This window comes from Podarcis gaigeae (genome assembly GCF_964106915.1).
Source record: "Podarcis gaigeae genome assembly, chromosome: 15".
In the NCBI taxonomy this organism is placed as follows: Eukaryota; Metazoa; Chordata; class Lepidosauria; order Squamata; family Lacertidae; genus Podarcis; species Podarcis gaigeae.
This window is the reverse complement of record NC_139692.1, coordinates 30,694,816-30,714,057: the sequence shown is the minus strand read 5'-3', so window position 1 is coordinate 30,714,057 and position 19,242 is coordinate 30,694,816. Positions and strand designations below refer to the sequence as shown.

The 19,242-nt window shown below is 48.9% G+C and overlaps 1 protein-coding gene across 4 annotated transcripts in view; it reads left to right on the top strand.

Annotated features, from left to right (window-relative positions):
• Positions 1-16,000, top strand: part of TSPOAP1 (TSPO associated protein 1) — a 49,018-nt gene extending 33,018 nt beyond the window's left edge. For 2 of the 4 annotated variants that reach the window (XM_083714271.1, XM_083714274.1), the window contains 13 exons: positions 35-331; positions 1,077-1,265; positions 3,531-4,622; positions 5,283-5,403; positions 6,189-6,340; positions 8,834-9,002; positions 9,342-9,413; positions 11,491-11,529; positions 11,918-12,024; positions 12,374-12,445; positions 13,299-13,397; positions 14,804-14,877; positions 15,423-16,000. In XM_083714271.1, coding sequence (XP_083570397.1) covers positions 35-331; positions 1,077-1,265; positions 3,531-4,622; positions 5,283-5,403; positions 6,189-6,340; positions 8,834-9,002; positions 9,342-9,413; positions 11,491-11,529; positions 11,918-12,024; positions 12,374-12,445; positions 13,299-13,397; positions 14,804-14,830 — 2,436 coding nt within the window. In that variant the 3' untranslated portion in view covers positions 14,831-14,877; positions 15,423-16,000. The remainder of the gene's footprint in view (positions 1-34; positions 332-1,076; positions 1,266-3,530; positions 4,623-5,282; positions 5,404-6,188; positions 6,341-8,833; positions 9,003-9,341; positions 9,414-11,490; positions 11,530-11,917; positions 12,025-12,373; positions 12,446-13,298; positions 13,398-14,803; positions 14,878-15,422) is intronic. The other 2 variants (XM_083714273.1, XM_083714272.1) reach the window with 2 other exon arrangements.
• The last annotated feature ends 3,242 nt before the right edge of the window (positions 16,001-19,242 follow it).

Below are 19,242 nucleotides of genomic sequence, written 5' to 3'. Positions count from 1 at the left end.
CTGATCTTTCTTGCTGCAACCGTTTCCTTCCCAGCAGCCCCTGCTGGTGTCCAGAGCGCAGGAGGCAGCGAGCCGAGGGGAAGCCTGCTCTGCTGATCTGGGGGCGAAAGAGCCCCCACCCGAAAGGGGGGCAGAAAGCGATCCAAGTTGCCTGGGAACGAAGCTGTTGCCACCCGGCAGGTCTTCCCTGCAAGGCGAGGACAAGTCCGGCAACTCAGGGCAAAGCGAGAGGCGACCCCCAGAATCTGTGGCTGGATCTTCCGGGAGGCTGAAGATGCAGAAGGAGATTCCCAGGGATGACTCCTTGCTGGCGCCCAGGGTCAGAAGAGAGGTCCGTCTCCTTTGTACAAAGGGTTTTGATTGGATTTGGTTAACTCCAGGGCCAGTCAATTCCCACAAAGTGCTTTGGGACACAGTTGAGCTGAAATGAATCTGCGCTGCAAAAATCCGTCTTTCAGTTACAAAAGTTCATATGCAAAATGTTCAGGCGTGTGTGTTTTGATGTTATTATCAGGTGTCAACATGCACACACAGATTTTGTGTATGAACATTTGCCACCGAATGATAGATTTTCACAGTCCAGATGCATGCCAATGTTCGATGTCTTTGATAATTGACATGCAATGGTAGACAGCATTAGACTATGCTTGATAGTTGACATTCAGTGGTAGCTCACACTTGATTCTATCAGGTTGCTCACCTGCAATTGTATTAGTATTTTATTTCAGTTGGGAATTGGCATGCAATGCCAGTTTGCTTTTGTGCCGGACAGCTGACATGCAACAGTGGTTACCTTTTGATAGATGACACACAAATGGTATTTAGAATGGGACAACTAACATTTTATGAGATTTCACAACTGTTGCTTGCTAAACTCAAGCCCAAAGCATCCCAGTTTGCAAGGTTAAGATCAATGTAGATTAGAACCTGAACATTCACGTTCAAAACGTGAATGTGGATTTGGAAACTGGGCAGTGTTCCGATACTGAGTTTGGCCCCTGGGTTAATTTTGTGGGGCTTAATTCTTCACTGACAGCAATATCTTTTAAAATTTCTAATTTTTCAAATTTTCGCAGGGAGAGAAAAGGTCTGATGCAGGAAATCGTCCGGTGACTCTTCTGACTGACCACAGCCGCGGGTCAGACCTGTCTGATATCATGGAGGAAGAGGAGGAGGAAGAAGAGGAAGCAAGTCAGCAGCCTGGCAAGGCAGGAGAATCAAAATGGGCTCCAAGTGAATGCCCTGGCAGGGAAAATGGAGAGAAGGTAATCTGTTGGTTCCCTTAATCACATGAGTAGGGAACCTTTGACTCTCCAGGTGTTGCTGATCTATAACTCACATTAACCCCTAGCAATCTTGGCCAATGGTCAGGGATGATGGGATTTGTAGTCCAGCAACATCTGGTGCCCCACAGGTGCCCCACACCTGCTTGGAGAAGCTAGAGGTGTGGTCAGTCAGTTGGGTTCATCCAGAGGAGCATTTGTTAATAACCAAGTATATCATTATCTCCTTCTCCAAATGATGGGGTTCAAGGCAGCAACCTGTCCCCATCTAGATGCTGACCATGCCTAGATCTGATTAGCTTCAGCAGACTGGTTCACCCCAAACCAGAAATGAAATGGGGTCCACTGATCACTTGCTTCAGGAGGTTCCCCTTGTTTGGGAGAGTGCTTAGCCATGTCCCTCAGGGAGAGCCCAAAAACGGAAGCAGCTCTGTTGATCTGGGACCATGTTCATCCCACCACACAGCACATAGCAAAATATCAGTTTTATTATAAGTACAGCATAATGACAATCTTATGCATAGTTTCTTCCTGGGAATATGCTCCATTGAACTCAGGGGCTTTCACTTCTGACCTCACAGGATCAACTTGTCAAATCCCTTTTCCCCAGAGATCTTCAGCCACCTGAAACACATCCTTTAGCTATGGCAAGCCATCTCATTAAGGAATGGCAAATGGGTGAGTTGGGGGAGACGTTAGCACCCAGCAGCAGTTCTGTTTAGTTGATTGCAGCTTCTGGAAGCTCATGATCAGGATTTGTAAACAGGAGCATTTGTGAGGGTGTTTTGAGTGCTGTCTCCTGGTGTGTGCAGGACCAAGAGACATGGACAGTGAAGGAGATGCTGCAGTGAGCTGCAATACCTGTGCCAAGTTTCTTTTCCTGTCTGAAAATGTGCAGAGCTACTTCTATAGCAGTGCAAACTGGTTGCCTTGCTGGAGAAGAAGGTACAGCAATTTGAGGCCTGCCTATCCATACTACTGAGCTACTAGGCAACATCCAGAATTTCTCGATAGAGCAGAATGGACTGTATTGGAACAGCAACACAGGTGAGATGCCCCTACAGAGGAGGAAGATCACCCATTGCAGGAGACGAACCCCTGGAGGAAGGCGACGCACAGAAGCAGGACTGTCAGGAGCCACTCTGTGTCACTGGAGCTGCTTGTCTTTATGATACAATGGTTAATCCGAAGCAAGATTCTACAGCAAATTAATTCTAAGGAGGAAGTGCTTACAAATGTTGAGACATGGGAAACCATAAAAATGGATGGACAAATGGACAGACAGACAGATATGGATTACTAGGGGCTGCCATCCCTGCTCACATTGCACACAGCTTCCCCCCTTCCCCCCACCCTCTTGCTACAAATCCTCCAATAGGGTCTGTGTTCTGACTTCATGCAAATCCAGGATTGTCATGTGGCACTGCAAACCCTCCTACGTGATGACAGCCTTACATTTATATATATATAGAAAGATACCCCATTAAGAGTTGTTTGGAGGAAGACAAGCCTTGTGTTCCACTAGATACCTGCAACATTTTTTCAGCCAGACTGCACAGATCATTGAGAGAGGGTAGATCAGGTAGACAGACCTATGGAAGAAGACTTGAAGAGCCAAGCAGGAAAAAAGAAAAATCCTTTCTGACCTGCTAAGGTTGCGAGACGTTTACACAGGATGAAAATGCTGGTGTTTGATGCATCGCTGAGCCAGTGCCCTGGGTCCAGATCAGAGCTGGGATACTGGCCAATTCTTCCGCCTGGATGTTCACATACACACACCCCTCCATATCCCTAACTTCTTTCTATGCAGCTGGACTCCTCTAACTTCATAATGTTGGTCTTCGCAATGGATTTTGGCACAAGAAGAGCCCTGCAGCCACAGGATCAGACCAAAGATTCATCTAGTTCAGCATTCCATTTGCTACAGTGGCCAATCAGATGCCTCTGGGGAGCCCATGGGCAAGGCAACAAAGGCAGCAACCCTATCCTGCTCTTCCTCAACCCTCCCCAGTAACTGGTGTTCTGAGGTAGATTGCCCCTGGCTGTGGAGGCTCCATTTAGCGACCACAGTTAATATAGCCACTGATAGATGTAGCCAGCCTCCTCCACGAACTTGCCTAGTCCTCTTTTATTGCCATCCGAAGGATTGGTGGTAGGTAAGTGCTGTTCCCCCATCCCTTTTAACACCTATTTCCTCTTTCTCTCTCCTTCTCCCTTGCTGGCCTGTTCTCCGGGGCTGGAACACAGCTGGACCTTGGCGACACCGATAGCGACGAAGAGATTCTGGAACGGATCCTGGAGATGCCATTGCAAAAAAACTGCAGCAAAGCACTTTTCAGCATCCCAGAAGTAACGGAAGAAGAGGAGGAGGAGGAAGAAGATTGGGACCGCAGCCTGAACAGACCAGTTTCACCCCCTCTGGCAAGGAAGTCTTCTGATGACTTCCGGGATAGGTCTCCCTACAAAAGAACAGAAGTTCCTCCCCTTCCTGTGGATGCTCCACTGAAGAGGAACCAGGTTCCATCAGAGGAGGAAGTCTTGCTGGATGTCCCCGGGAAGTTCAGGAGAGAGGGTGTGAGTGAGATGCCAGCTTACCCTGGGAACTGGGAGTGGGATTGCCCTGAGATTGCTGTGGAGAGGAAGTCTTCCCAGTGGGGAAGGCCCAGCCGTTGCAGAGAGAAAGGACTTGCTCCATCCCAGGGAAACAGGAAGAGGAAGGTGGATATACAAGAACGGCCCGCCCGTTCCCTGCTGAGCAATTCCCACCAAGGCGGAGGAGGCCTCTACAGGGCCCGGAGCCTGAAGGAAAACTTGGACGTGATCACCAGCCTCGGGGTGGAGGACGAGTCGGATCTGTGCAGCTGGGCGAGGCAGAGACCCCGCCAAAGGAGGATGGTGCCCCTCGAGGCGGCGGGGGAGGAAGACGGCCCCAGAAGCCTCTCCCGCTGCCTCAGCCCGGAGAGCTTGGAGATCAACATCGAGTACGACTCCGACGAGGACATGACGATCACGTCCACCCCGGCCAGCCAGCTCAGTTTGGACGGGAGGGCCGACGGATCCCCCACGGACTGCGAAGAGGGGTGGAGCGACTCCTCCAGCCGCTCGGGGTCAGTCCAGTCCAGCGGGCCGAGGGAGCTGAAGAGGTGCAGCAGCTTGGAAGAGGAGAGTGGGGATTGGAGCACGTCCCCCAGCCGTTCACCCGGGAGGCTCTGCTGGAGGAGGAGGGCCTCCACGGGCGCCTCCGAGGAGAGGAGCCGGAGTCTGGAGAGAAACCCCTCTCTCTGGAGAGGCGGGCTGGAGCGGCCTTGGAAGGATGTCCTTCCATCGTCACACCCACGGGTCTGTGAGCTGCCCCCTTCCCCTACCGCTATTGCCGCAGCTTGCCGCAACCCTGACCGTGCTTTCTCTCCCCAGCTCCCAAGCTTGCTTGCTTTCTGATTCTTGTGCTGAGTGCTTTGCTGGAAACAGAGGCGCCTCCTATTGTCCTGACAGCTGGAGCTTGTGGTGCATTTGTGGTGCTCCTTTGTGTGGCTTTTCTTATGTTTCACTCCCAAATCAACTTGGCTAGCTGGAGGCTTCCCATGCAGTATTCCTCTTCCCAAAGGGAAACCCTGCTGAAGAATCAAACGTTTTCAGAATTCAAGGACACATTCCAGCCCTCTCAGCGAAGGGTCAAAGCTGAGTTGGTGAGGGGTGTGGCCTAAGGCGAGGAGTGTGGCTGAGGAAGGGGGTGTGGCTTGTGGTCCACGGACCTGATCTTCCCTCCCACTACATCGTGGGTTTGGGGACACGTCAGAGGTAACTTGTACCACAACACCAAACATAATGGACTTTCCCAAAATCTTCTTGGGTCCAGATTCCACAAGTTTCCAGAAGAGGAATATTGCATCTTGTAGCTTTGCATATGTGCGTGTGTTTGTGTGATTCCGCCCTGGCTATAAATGTTCAGATCTTGTGAGGATGGATCAGGGACTAATTCTGCCAAGGGTTCTCTTCCAGGTGTCGGGCAATGGCAACCTTGAGCTGCTGAACTCAACCTCTTGGCAGGTCCCTACCAGGAGAGGCAGGCGTCCCCGAAGAAGGCGTCAAGATGTAGCAGAACCTCCCGACACAAATTCCGGTAAGCTGCTTAGAAATATAGAAATATAGAAATATAGAATTGTAGAGTTGGAAGGAACTCTGAGGATCATCTAGTCCAATCCTATGCAATGCAGGAATATGCAGCTGTCCCATACAGGGATAGATCCTGCAACCTTGGCATTATCAGCACCACTCTCTAACCAACTGAATTATCCTAGAAGGGTTTTTTTGTGAGCGGGGAAAGCTACAAGGAGGGATCCAGCACCAGTCTTAGGCATTCCTGGGGAGGAGGGAATAATCAGGGCCTGGGGATCAACCCAGTGCTTTGCTGGGTCCAGGACCTGGCCCAAGTGCTCTGGGCTGGCAGACAGACTTAGAACTGGCCTTGGTCTAATTCAGAGTTTCCCAAACTTGGGTCTTCAGCTGTTTTTGGACTACAACTCCCATCACCCCTGACGACTGGTCCTGCTAGCTAGGGATGAAGAAGAGAAGAAGAAGAGTTTGGATTTGATATCCCGCCTTTCACTCCCTTTAAAGAGTCTCAAAGAGGCTAACATTCTCCTTTCCCTTCCTCCCCCACAACAAAAACTCTGTGAGGTGAGTGGGGCTGAGAGACTTCAAAGAAGTGTGACTAGCCCAAGGTCACCCAGCAGCTGCATGTGGAGGAGTGGAGACGCGAACCCGGTTCCCCAGGTTACGAGACTACCACTCTTAACCACTACACCACACTGGCTCTCTGATGGGTGTTGTAGTCCAAAAACAGCTGGAGACCCAAGCTTGGGAGACCCATGTCTAATTGCACCCTTTTGTGTGTGTCTCGGGCAGACTCTTGGAGAAGCCCTTCCCCTGAACCAATGGACTCCGGGGGCTCAGCCCGACTCTTTGTGGCCCTCTTTGACTATGACCCTCCCTCAATGTCTCCGAACCCCGACGCAGCTGAGGAAGAACTCCCCTTTCAGGAGGGACAAATCCTGAAGGTAAGAGAAGAGCTAAGGAGAAGGTGGACAGTTCCGTTTCCCCCAGGTTATCAATTTATGTGGGGATGTTCAGGGAGGCAGGAGAGGATATATTGTTTAATGATATCCTCCCTAACTTGCGTTAGCAAGTTCTATATCTTAGCAGAGTTTAAACATTCTCCTTTAAAAACACAGCAGTTTGCTTGTTGCACGCTCATCTGAGCCTCTCTATATAAGATTCCTGGTAAGATCCCTTCTCGTCCCTCTTAAAAAGAATAGACACGACAATCTTATTAAAGTCAATATAAAAGTAATTTACTCACATTCATTCAGTTCACAGTTGGATCCCTGAAGGCAGACTTAGGTTACAAAAGTGTATATACATGTGGAACTATCCCATACGGGAGTTAGTCCCAAGTGACTGCCGACAGAAAGACAAAATGGAGAAAAAGAGCAAAGTGAGAGCTGCGCAAAGCGGGACAGAAGCCATGTAAGCGGCTCTTGCCTTGCTTGCTCCCATCCGTCCCTCCTCCCGCTTCGCTGCGAAGCCAGCAGAGCAAGAGGTGCTGTACTGCTCTCGCTGAAGCCAGCAGAGCAAGAGGTGCTGTACTGCTCTCGCTGAAGCCAGCAGAGCAAGAGGTGCTGTACTGCTCTCGCTGAAGCCAGCAGAGCAAGAGGTGCTGTACTGCTCTCGCTGAAGCCAGCAGAGCAAGAGCAATAGCTGCACAGCGGCTCTTGCTCTGCTGGCTTCAGAGCGAAGCAGGGGGAGGGACAGAAGGGAGCCCTTATACGGAGCTCCTTCCATCCCTCCGCCAGCCTCGCTGTAAAGCCAGCACAGCAAGAGCCGCTGACACGCTCTCTGCGGCTCTTGCTTTAAAGCTGACTTCATAGCGAGCGATGGACAGGAGCCATGGCTCCAGCTGCGGAGGCATCCCTCAGCTCACGACTGCAGTAGTAGCCGAGGGATCCCTCTGTTGCTCTGTTGCCCAATGCATTCGCTCCATAAGATGCACACACATTTCCCCTTACTTTTTAGGAGGAAAAAAAGTGTGTCTTATGGAGCGAAAAATACGGTATGTATGGCTTGGAGAGAGTGGGTAGAAAAATGTTTTCCTCTTCTTTCATGACTTGTGGGCATCTAATGACAGTCCTTCTTCACGCAGAGCACAGCTGAACTGTGGAACTCCCTCCCACAAGGAAGCAGTTATGGCCACCAATTTGGACGGCTTTAAAAGAGGATTAGACAAATTCACAGAGGAGGAGAGTTCTACTGATGACTATTAGCCATGATGGCTCTGCTCTGCTTCCATAGTTAGAGGCAGCAATGCTGCTGAATAGCAGTTGCCGGAAGCCACAGGAGGGATGCTCTTGAGTTCAAATCCTGCTTGCAGGTTTCCCATTTGGGCATCTGGTTGGCCCCTGTGAGAACAGGATGCTGGGTAGATGGTCCCTATTTGGCCTGACCCAGCAGAACTCTTCTTCTGTTCTCACGTTTGTTTGCTGGTTTTATCACACTGATATCACACTTTTTATCTTCCCATCTGCTGAAGGTGCCATTCTGGTCAAAGGTCATCCAGAGAGCTTGAGTCCTTTTGGTCACCTCGGGAGGAGCTTTTTCACTGTCTCCCCTCCCCCTCTGAGAAACTCTGCTTTGGTGGTGCTGATAACAAGAGGAAGTTCGATTCTGCAACGTTCCTAAATTAAGCAACAGTTTGGGGGCCTGTAGTGGTTTCTCTTCTGTATCAAGACTCCTTACGAAATTTTGACCACTTTGCTTTTCTAAATCTGCTTATGGGAAGAGGCGAAAAACTCGGCCACTTCCCAAACCCTTGTCACCATCCTCTACTGTGAACCTTTTTCAGCACCCTTGTGCACAATTTTTAAGAGAGGGAGAGAGAACTGTTTGCTAGATTTCCTTTTTAAAAATATATTTTATTGATTTTTACATAAAATTTCCAAAAATCATACAACATATTTTCTTATCTTATACAATGTTTTGGACTTTCATCAGCCACATCTGAAGATTTTTCAGTCTTTATCACTTAATCATTAGTTTCAGTATTACTTTTAATAGTCTTTCACTAATAATTCTCTTCATACGTTTTTCTGCAATATTTCGCATAGTGCTCCTTACAAAACTTCTTGCAATCCTACTAGCTTAATCTGTTGATTACAATTGCTTTTCAAATAATTCACATATTTACTCCAGTCCTCTGAGAATCTCTGATCCGACAGGTTTCGAATTCTTCCTGTTATCTTATCTAATTCTGCATAGTCCATTAATTTCGTCTGCCATTCTTCTTTCGTCGGTAATAGATTTCCAGATACAAATATGCATTTCAACGGTGTGCTCCCTAGGAAATCTAAATACGTACTTAAAATGCCTCTTTGCAAATATGGTTTGAAGATCCAGCAAGGCTCTTTTTACGTCCTTAATATCTCTCTGACTGCTCCCCCAAAAAAACTCTCTTTCAAACTATTGTCCATCTTTCTCATTGTTTCCTCCTCCTCCAGGTCTATGGCCACAAGGATGCTGATGGATTCTACAGAGGAAAATGCGGGGGGAGAACGGGCTATATCCCCTGCAACATGGTCTCTGAGGTCCAGGTGGACAGCGAGGCCACCAGGAAGCAGCTCCTAGAGGAAGGACGGATCCCTACGGACATGCTGGTGGAAAGTCTAGGTGCTCTACTCTGACCCGTGACCTCAGGGTGGGATGGGGAACCTCAGGTCCAGGCCCAAATGTGACCCACCAGAAAACACTGGCCCACAGACCATTCAATCCCCAGCTCACCCTCCCCTCAAATGCTTTTGCCTGCCTGGAAGGTATCGTTGAATTGTGGTCATGCCCCTTGCAAGCCAGGATGCAGAGAGTTGCGTATCTCCAAATCCGGACTCTATACCACAGTGATTGAGAGCTGAATCCACCAACTGAAATTAATATTGCAAAAAGATTTCTTACATTTCGTTATCTTGCAGGTTGCTAATTCGCTTGGGTTTTGTTTTGGGTTTTTTAATGCAGATAACGGTGTGTTTTCCCCGCCTCCTCATCGCCTCACAGTTCGCCCACCAAAACCTCGGCGGTCCAAAAAAGGTCTGTATCGTGTCCGGGGTGTTGATTGCCTCTTACAGCCCTCTCAAGTCCCATTTGAAGAGATTGTCACAAAGCTGAGAAACAAAAAACACAGTCCATACACAAGATGTGGGGAAGGGCTTAGCTCAGTGTTGGAGCACCTGTTTTGCCAGTGGAAGCTCCCATTTTTGAACCCCAGCATCTCCAGGGCAAGGGAAAATACCTGAAATCTTGGAAAGCCACTGCCAATCAGTGAAAATGGTCCTCCTGAACTAGGCAATTCAAGAAAAGGAGCCTATGTTCCTACTTAAATCAGCCCCTTTATTCAGAACAATGAGGACTAGAATCTTGCTTGATTTTTAAAGGAAGAGCCACTGCTCAGTGGCTGGCCACATGCATTGCCTGCAGAAGGTCCCAGGTTCAGTGGGGAAAGCCAGTGTAGACCAGCAGTGGAGAACCTCAATTCCAGGGGCCAAATCTAGCCCTCCAGGTTTCTCTGTCTGGTCCTCGGGACTGTCTCTAGGAAACACACCCTTCTGGCGGTCAGACAGAGAGGCCTGGACGGCTGGATTTGACCCCAGGGCCACACCCTTCACCAGCCTTGCTTTGCACCCTGCTGGAGTAATTTTACCTCGTTAGGAGGTGCCCTTGAACTCTAAAAATGTTTCTTGCTTCTATAGATGGAGGAGGATGCTTTTCCACAATGACTTTGTGTGTGCTGTGGGAATCTGGGTTTCTTAGAGCTGGCAAACAAACACAGTCCATTCACAGGGTTGTAGCTCAGGGTTGTAGCCAGGACACCTGCTTGGCAGGTAGAAGGTCCCAGGTTCAATCTGTAGCATTTCCAGCTGGGGGAACAGAAAAGATCCAAAACTCTGGAGGATACCCACAGGCTTAAAGGCATTCCCCACCCCTGGTGTATGGACCATTTTGAACTAAGTGGGCCAAGGATCTAACTTTGTAAGAGACAGCTTCCTGTGTCTCGTGGGCTGGTCAGGGTGATGCATATGGAGGCACTTCTTGATACGACGTATAGTTAAACTACGGAACTCCCTCCCACAGGAGGCAGTGATGGCCACCAACCTAGGTGGCTTTAAATGAGGATTAGATGAATTCATGGAGGAGGAGGAGGCTACTAGCCCTCAATGGCTTGGCTAGGCCTCCACAGTCAGGGGCAGCAATGCTTGTGAATGCCAGTTGCTGGAAACCACAGGAGGGGAGAGGGCTCTTCTGCTCGAATCCTGCTTGTGGGTTTCTCACGGGCATCTGCTTGGCCACTGTGAGAAGAGGATGCTAGACAAGATGGGCCACTGGCCTGATCCTGCAGGCGCTTATGTTCTTATGAGGATGGCTGAGGACTCTACAACATTGTTTTTGAGCTGAGGTGACCAAGAGAGGGTTCCACCTACTAAGCACAGCAAGATATCACAGGAACACATGCAACCTTTAGACCAGGGATAGGCAAACTGAGGCCCGGGGCCCAGACCTGGCCCAATCGCCTTCTAAATCCGGCCCGCGGACGGTCCGGGAATCAGTGTGTTTTTATATGGGTAGAATGTGTACTTATTTAAAATGCATCTCTGGGTTATTTGTGGGGTGTAGGAATTCATTCATATATTTTTTCCAAAATATAATCCAGCCCCCCACAAGGTCTGAGGAGCAGTGGACTGGCCCCCTGCTGAAAAAGTTTGCTGACCCCCGCTTTAGATGATCCTGCCCCATTCCTCCATGTAGGATAGCAAAGGGGTGTGATAGCATCAGCAGGGGTGGCCTGTGGTAATATGGTGTCCTGAGCAAGGACAAAACTTGACATCCCCTACCTCCCAAATATTTCTTATTTTCACAGTAATTACTTTTTTATTTCTTATTGTTTTGAACCCCCCTCGGCTCGTCAACAGATCAGAACCCAAAGCTCTGCCAATTAGAGCACCTGCTTTTCTTATAGCTGCATTTAAGGTTAACCATTTGCTCTGGCTGTTGGGCCTCAAACCAGCAATTTGGAAATAACTCTTGGCTAAGTCTTTGTTCTTCAGTAACGGGACGGACGGACACACTGCGTTTCTATTTCAACTGGCTCTTCTGTCTTTCATCCCCACAGTGGAGCAGGAGAAGCAAGAAGAGAAGAACCCTTGCTTTGGTGAGCATTGCTTCGTCTTCCATTAGTTCAGTGATTCCCAAACTATTCGTGGCGCATAGTTAAAACGATGGAACTCCCTCCCACAGGAGACAGTGGTGGCCACCAACCTAGGTGGCTTTAAAAGACGATTAGGCAAATTCATGGAGGAGGAGAGGGCTATGGATGGCTACTAGCTGTGATGGCCGGGTTCTGCCTACCACAGAGGGAGCTCTTGTGCTCAAATCCTGCTTGCGAGTTTCTCACAGGCATCTGGCTGGCCACCGTGAGGACAGGATGTTGGACTAGATGGGCCACTGGCCTGATCCTGCAGACTCTTCTTATGTTCTTCTGCTCTGGGCGGCAGGCTGAAATAAGGAGCTGTGACCGCATGTTTCCTTTTCTCTGCTAGATGCACACGAAGGTCAGGATCTGAGCTCTGAGGATGATGCCCCAAGGACTATGGTGGCCATCTTTGACTACAACCCCAAAGAGAATTCTCCCAACCTGGATACGGAGGTGAGCAAGAGCGGCTGGTCACCTAGTATTTCCTAGGCTAGGAAAGCACTCAAAGGTTCTTTGGTGGTGATAAGCAAAGGCTAATCAGTTTTAATAGCATTGGGGGCAATTCTGTCTCACCCTGGTAAGCCTCTGAGCCTCCCCACTCACTCTGCATACAGTCGTGAGGGGGCAAGAGGGCTTCTCTTAACATCATGTTTTCCCTGATACTATCTTCACCCTTCAAAGTAGGTGAGGCCAGCCTTCCTCAGATACTTCTGCAGATCAGCCCTGTCTTCACACACATTTCCAAGGTCACTCTCCCACCCAGCCCCCAACTTTCTCATTGGCTTCGCTGTTTTCCTTCTAGGCAGAGCTGAGGTTTTGCGCTGGGGATATTGTCACTGTGCTCAGTTCCATGGACGACGATGGGTTCTATTATGTAAGTACAGAATCCTTTCTTTTTATCTGAACTGTTCAGGCGCTAAATGATGTATCTGAATAAAATCAGAGGAGCTGCTGCATCGATATGGGTTTTGCCAACTCTTCCACTTAGTCTTAGTCCACCACTTTGAAAGCTCTGCCATCGTTGACCTTCACCGGGTTTCCTTATAAAGAGTTGTTGGCAATTAAGAGCTGCAGACCCGTCATTTTTTTCAAGGCAGCTGAGCTGGTCCACCACTTAATTAAAATAAGCTTTGGGGAACCTGATCGGTTCGATCAGAGATGGATGAAAACTGGCTGGCCGCTAATACACGACATTTGCACAAGACGTAATGGACATGAGGCACACACTGCCACAAAGCAGGACAGTGGTCACGAGTTTGGGTCAGAGAGGACTGACTTAGCAAGGCCTATCAAAGATGACAGCTATATGTAGAACCTCCATGTACAGGGGCAGTCTATCTCCAGCATCTGGTACTCTGAGGTTTAGTGAACAAGAAGAAGAAGAGGAAGAAGAGTTTGGACTTGATATCCCACCTTTCACTCCCCTTAAGGAGTCTCAAAGCGGCTAACATTCTCCTTTCCCTTCCTCCCCCACAACAAACACTCTGTGAGGTGAGTGGGGCTGAGAGACTTCAGAGAAGTGTGACTGGCCCAAGGTCACCCAGCAGCTGCATGTGGAGGAGCGGGGAAGCGAACCCAGTTCACCAGATTACGAGTCCACCGCTCTTAACCACTACACCACACTGGCTCTCACTCTGTGCCCCTCACTCTGAATGGCTTTTAGGTGTCCACCAGGGAGTTTCATTTACCTTGTGGGCTATAGAGGCATTTCTCTTCTTTCTCTGCAGGGGGAGGTGAATGGGCAGAAGGGCCTTGCACCATCTAACTTCCTGGAAGCAATGTCCTTGGATGGAGAGCTACCTGCGGAGCCCAGCCTTGGAAGGCAGGTAAGGGGGGTGCCTTGCTGGATCGGGGCCTAGCTGCAAATGCAGGCTTTGATCAAGGCTTTAGAATAGTGGTTCCCAAGCATTTGGGGGCCACCACCACCTTAGATTCATAAATTCATCCCCACTGCCCCTACCCTAAAAGCATTATTCAGAATCACAGTTTGCACAACCCACTAAGTAAGATAACAACACAGCAACATTCAAAAGAGCAACAATTAATTGTGCATTTGTTCAAAATCCAATTAAAACTATTCAGTGGATGAACTTGGCCCAGTGATACCAGCTTTTCAAAGCCGCTTGATGGTCGTTGACACCCCCAGCACCCCACTGCTGCCCCCCATGGCTCTTAGCGCCCCCTAGGTAATCCCGCCGGTACCACCCATTGCTCTAGTCTAGAACATCAGGAAATGGGCATGTCGCTTCCTACCCAAACACCCCACAACCTGGATTTCAGCAGGCAATTTGTGGCATGCTCCCAACTGCTCCAGTTTAACCAGAGACAGTCCAAAATGATCTCGGTCCCCATTTGGGGCATTTGGGGAGTTCAGAGTTTGGCCCCATGGGGGTTGCAAGTCTCTGCTACCTACTGACTCAACCTCCTTCCCTAGAGACTGCCTAGAGCAGAGCTTTCCAAACTTTTCATGTTGGTGACGACAATTTGTAGACATGCATCATTTCATGACACAGTAATTCAGTTTTACTAGGGTTGTCTTGCTTCCAAAAGTAAAAACCAGGACACCAGCTGACCCACTAGGATCAGCTGCCTGTGGGAGTTCCCAATGGGAATTTTGCCTGGCTTTGAATATTCCCAATGGGGAACTCCCAAGGGCAGCCGACATGGCTCAGTCCAAGCGTCGATCAGCTGATTGGTGCTGGGAGAAAGTCCCTTTGAAGCCGTCATGATGTCAAAAGACTGACAGATGGCCAACCCTGCCCACTTACCAAAATTGTCTCTTTGGGCAGAGAGAGGTAAGGATCCAAGCCAAAGGCTGGATCTAGTGTTCCACACTTGATACAAATGCACACCCACATAGCCGTTAAGACAACATTGCAGTTCACACCCTGAACCACTGGCAACCAACTATAGGACAATTATATTTTTCTAGTGAATCTGTAGCGAAATGAACTGCTTTTTCAATCAGTGGAGAATGGGCAGTGAGCAGGTCTTTATTTTTCTATAATGTTGGACAGCATATTGTCACCATCACAGAATCATAGAATCACAGAATTATAGAATTGAAGGGACGCCTCCCCCCAGAGTCATCTAGTCAAACCCCCTGCAATGCCGGAGTCACAGCTAAAGAATCCCTGACATTGTTTTATTTTGACCCCACTTTCCCATTTGTTGTAAACTAATTCTTTATTTGCCTGGCTTTGCACGTCCAACGGTTGGTTGCGTCCCTCAGAGAATGAGAAAGCGGAGAGTCCAGTGACACACGCCAGGCAGGCAGAGGGAGACAGAACGACGGAGAGAAACCATGTAAGCAGCCTTTTCAGAAAATTCACAAGAGCAGCATTTCGGCTTAGGTGTCACAGCAGCAGCTGGCAGCCACCAGCCATCATGGGCCGTTCAGCAAATACCTTCAGCTAGCAAAACGGAAAGTCAAAATCACTTCCTCTTAATGCCAAACTTGGGCAGTGGGTGCAGACAGAAATAGAGGGGAAATGGGTTTATTAGGAAACAAGAGGGCAGGAATCAACATGCTCTTGAGGGAATTCCAAGGTTTACAGAAGTACATGTGTGTTGGTGGAAGCGAAACAAATGAACTGCCAAGCAGCCGCATCCCAGTGAGGACTGAGCATGCTCAGTGAACATGGAATGTTGAGTGTCAGTTGGAAAAGAAAACAAGAAAACTGGGAGAAGGGATGCAATAGGGAGAAGGGATGGAATAAATTAAAGGGGGGCAGCTGTCTGGAAGCCTGAAAAAGGACCAAAGCAATGAGGGCCTATTTGTGTATCCCTACAGATAACATCATCTGCCTTTTCTTTTTCTTTGCTGCCATCTTCCCTTCCTTTTCCTTCAGCAGCGGCATTCACCAGATTGTGAGGCACAGCCTTCTGTCTTGGGGTAGCAGCTAGATAGCTCCACTGCATCACACCATCTCAGTCAGATGAGAGCCTTTGACCCATGGGCCTCTCATGCTTCGGACGTATCAGCTCGAAAGAAGGAGAAGATAAGCTTATGTGGGTCTGAGCGAGGCTGGCGATGACGCAGAGCTGAGACGTTGCAGTGCAAGATGAATTCTGCTTACCAGAAACTTAAGCCTTGCTGGCATTTCACTTCCAGGAACTGAGGATGTGCTGGTCGCTCTGTGAACCGCTCTAGAAAGGGACTCCAACAGGAACATTTGCCATTTTAGTTTACCTTTTCTCCGGTGTGTGGTTTTGGCTGTGATGTTGTCCGATGGATGTTTCCCATCTCCATTATCTGAGAAAACGTTCCCCTTGGTTAGGAACCGAAGCTCCTTTCCCTAGGCCTGCATGGGGTGGGGTGGGGACTCTCCACCAGTCCAGGATTTTCCTTGAGGCCTCCCACTGGCCTGTTGGGGATAGATTTTTACAGCAGGGGCATCTGAGAAAAAGACGAACAGTGATCCCACCAGGGTGTATGTGTGTCACGTTTTCTGAAAGCTGGAATAGATTTTACTTGGGATTCCCACCCACTGGCTATTCATGCAGATTCACACTACAGGCCTCGTGCAATTTATAATCCAGATCATGGAAGATTCTAAATTGCTAGCGATTGTGGCAGAGTTTTCCCTCTCACACTAGGATCACCATTTGAGGATTTAATGCCAGATAGGCCTAAGTGGATGAGGAGACACCTATGGTCATCCAGATGTGGTCCCCCAGCAGCCACCATGGCCAATGATCTGGGATGATGGAGGAGACGGTGACTTGCCATGCAGGTTGTTCTCTGCCTCCTTGGTCAGAGGCAGTAATGCTTCTGAAAACCAGTTTTCTGGAAATTGCAGAAAGGGAGGATGCTCAGGTCCTGCTTGCGGTCTTCCCAGAAGAAGCATCTTGCTGGCCACTGGGAGAACACGATGCTGGAGTAGATGCCTTCAGGGCACTTCTGAACTCCCTCTGAATGAGGCAGCAATGGCCACCAACAGTTGCTGGAAACCACAGGAGGAAAGAGTTGCTCTTGCGCTTGGGTTCTGCTTGCAGGTTTCCCATCCCACAGGCACCTCGTTGACCACCAGACTAGACGGGCCTTTGGTTTCATCCATCAGGCTCATCATATGTTCTTATGACTCCACCAACATTTGAACAACCCAGAGCCTCTGGGTAATTTTGGTCACAGTGACTTAGCAGTCTGGGAGCCCTCGTCTCCTCAGAGTCCTTTCACATTCTTGCGCTGGATCAGATCCTGAGGACCATTATAGTTCTCTTTGCCACTGGGCAGGATGTTTTAAGACAGTCAGCTGAATAAGTTCCTCCCCCCTACTCTTGAGGATTTTCACTTCATATCTTTTTACAGTCCTTGAAATTCCTCAAGTGTTTCCCTCAGTTCAATACCCCAAATATCGGGATTTTACATTCTGCAAAATTCAGCAACAACTTCACAGCTCTCTTTTCTTAATAGCTTTCCTACCTCACCAAACCTACCAGAACATGCAGGTGACATTTGGCAGGACCCATTCCATGGATTTCTGGCTGCGTGATAAAGACAGCCTTGCCTGGTGAGACCAAAGGCCTGCCTCAATGGGCTCTATCCTGTTTCCCATATGCTTCCAGGAAGCTCACAAGCAGAGCAGGGGAAAAACCTTTAAAGTATTTTCAGAACCAAGTGTTTTGATAAAATCCAGCACCTTTCACACATTCCCACATATCCAGGGTGAAGAAATCCCCCAAGCGGGTTGGTCAAGCGTGGGACTATAAAATAGGCCCAAAAATTCTCCTTAAATGAAATTTCTTCTTCTGTAGAAACTCTGGAGAAATTTCTGAAAAACAAAAAAAGGAAGCAAGAGCTTTGATAAATACACGGGCGTGTGAGTTCTTGTGGTGATGGAGAGAGGCAGTTTGGCCCTCATCCCTACATCCCACTGTGCCAAACAAATATGGCAGCCCCAAAGGGCCATGTGACCCTCTCCTCAGGTCTGCCTTATGTGAGCTGTCAAGCACTTCTGCCTGGGGAGGGGGCACAGTGCCAGCAGGTACACCCAGCCTGAGGAGTGTGTCTCTTGTGTTGAGGAGAAGCCTGTATTCCAGGCCAAGGGGTGTTTTAAAACTATAGACTAATAGTGTGACTCTCATTCTTGCCACTGATGTTCCTCTGCATGTTTTTTGGGAGGGGGAAATCATGCTCATCTTGTTCACTCTGGGCCACTGAGTGGAGGGTGTCGGGGTTTGGATAAACTATGTTTTTATTTAAAAGAAAACTAATTTATTACATTAAAGTCTATTTTCACACAAAAAAGGAGACTGTTGCCATTAGACGTTTACTTCTTTCTATGGAGGGGTTTGCGGTGACCTAGCGTGAAGCCGTGGAAAAGGCAAATTCCATGCTAGGGATCATTAGGAAAGGAACTGAAGGGAAAACTGCTAATGTCATAATGTCATTATGGTGATACCTCACTTGGAATACAGTGGTACCTCGGGTTAAGTACTTAATTCGTTCCGGAGGTCCGTTCTTAACCTGAAACTGTTCTTAATGGGGCCTCCTGCTGCCACCGCACCGCCGGAGCACAAATTCTGTTCTCATCTTGAAGCAAAGTGCTTAACCTGAGGTACTATTTCTGGGTTAGCGGAGTCTGTACAGTGGTAACCCGAGGTACCACTGTACTGTGTACACTTCTGGTCGCCTTGCCTCAAAAAGGATATTGCAGAGTTGGAAAGGGCTCAGAAAGGAGCAACCAAAATGATAAAGGGAATAGGATGACTCCCCTATGAGGAATGGTTGCAGCGTCTGGGACTTTTAGAGAAAAGGCAAGAGAGAGGTGACATGACAGAAGCTTGTACAATGATGCCTGGCATGGAGAAAGTGGGTAAAGAAAAATTTTCCTTCCTTTTCTCAAAACACCAGAACTCATAAACATCCAATGAAGTTGAATGTTGGAAGATTCAAGGTAGATAACCAGAAGGACTTTTTCATGCAGTACAGTGGTACCTCAGGATGCAAACGGGATCCGTTCCAGAGCCCCGTTTGCATCCTGAACAGAATGTAAGACGCAACAGCGCGTCTGCATGGGTCGCATTTCGCAGCTTCCGCGCATGCGTGTGACATCATTTTGAGTGTCTGCGCATGCGCAAGCGGCGAAACCCAGAAGTAATGCGCTTCGTTACTTCCAGGTCGCCGCAGAGCGCAACCTGAAAGCACTCAACCTGAAGTGTATTTATCCCGAGTTATGACTGTATAAAGGGACACAGGTGGCGCTGTGGGTTAAAACACAGAGCCTAGGACTTGCCAATCAGAAGGTCAGCGGTTCGAATCTCCGCGACGGGGTGAGCTCCCGTTGCTCGGTCCCAGCTCCTGCCCACCTAGCAGTTCAAAAGCACATCAAAGTGCAAGTAGATAAATAGGTACCGCTCCGGCGGGAAGGTAAACGGCGTTTCCGTGCGCTGCCCTGATTTCGCCAGAAGCGGCTTAGTCATGCTGGCCACATGACCCGGAAGCTGTACGCCAGCTCCCTTGGCCAATAAAGCGAGATGATCGCCCCAAACCCAGAGTCGGCCATGACTGGACCTAATGGTCAGGGGTCCCTTTACCTTTACCTACGACTGTATAAACTGTGGAACTCCTTCCCACAGGAGGCAATGATGGCCTCCCACTTGGATGGCTTTCAGAAAGGATTTGACAAATTCATGGAGGAGAGGGCTATCCTTGGCTACTAGCCATGA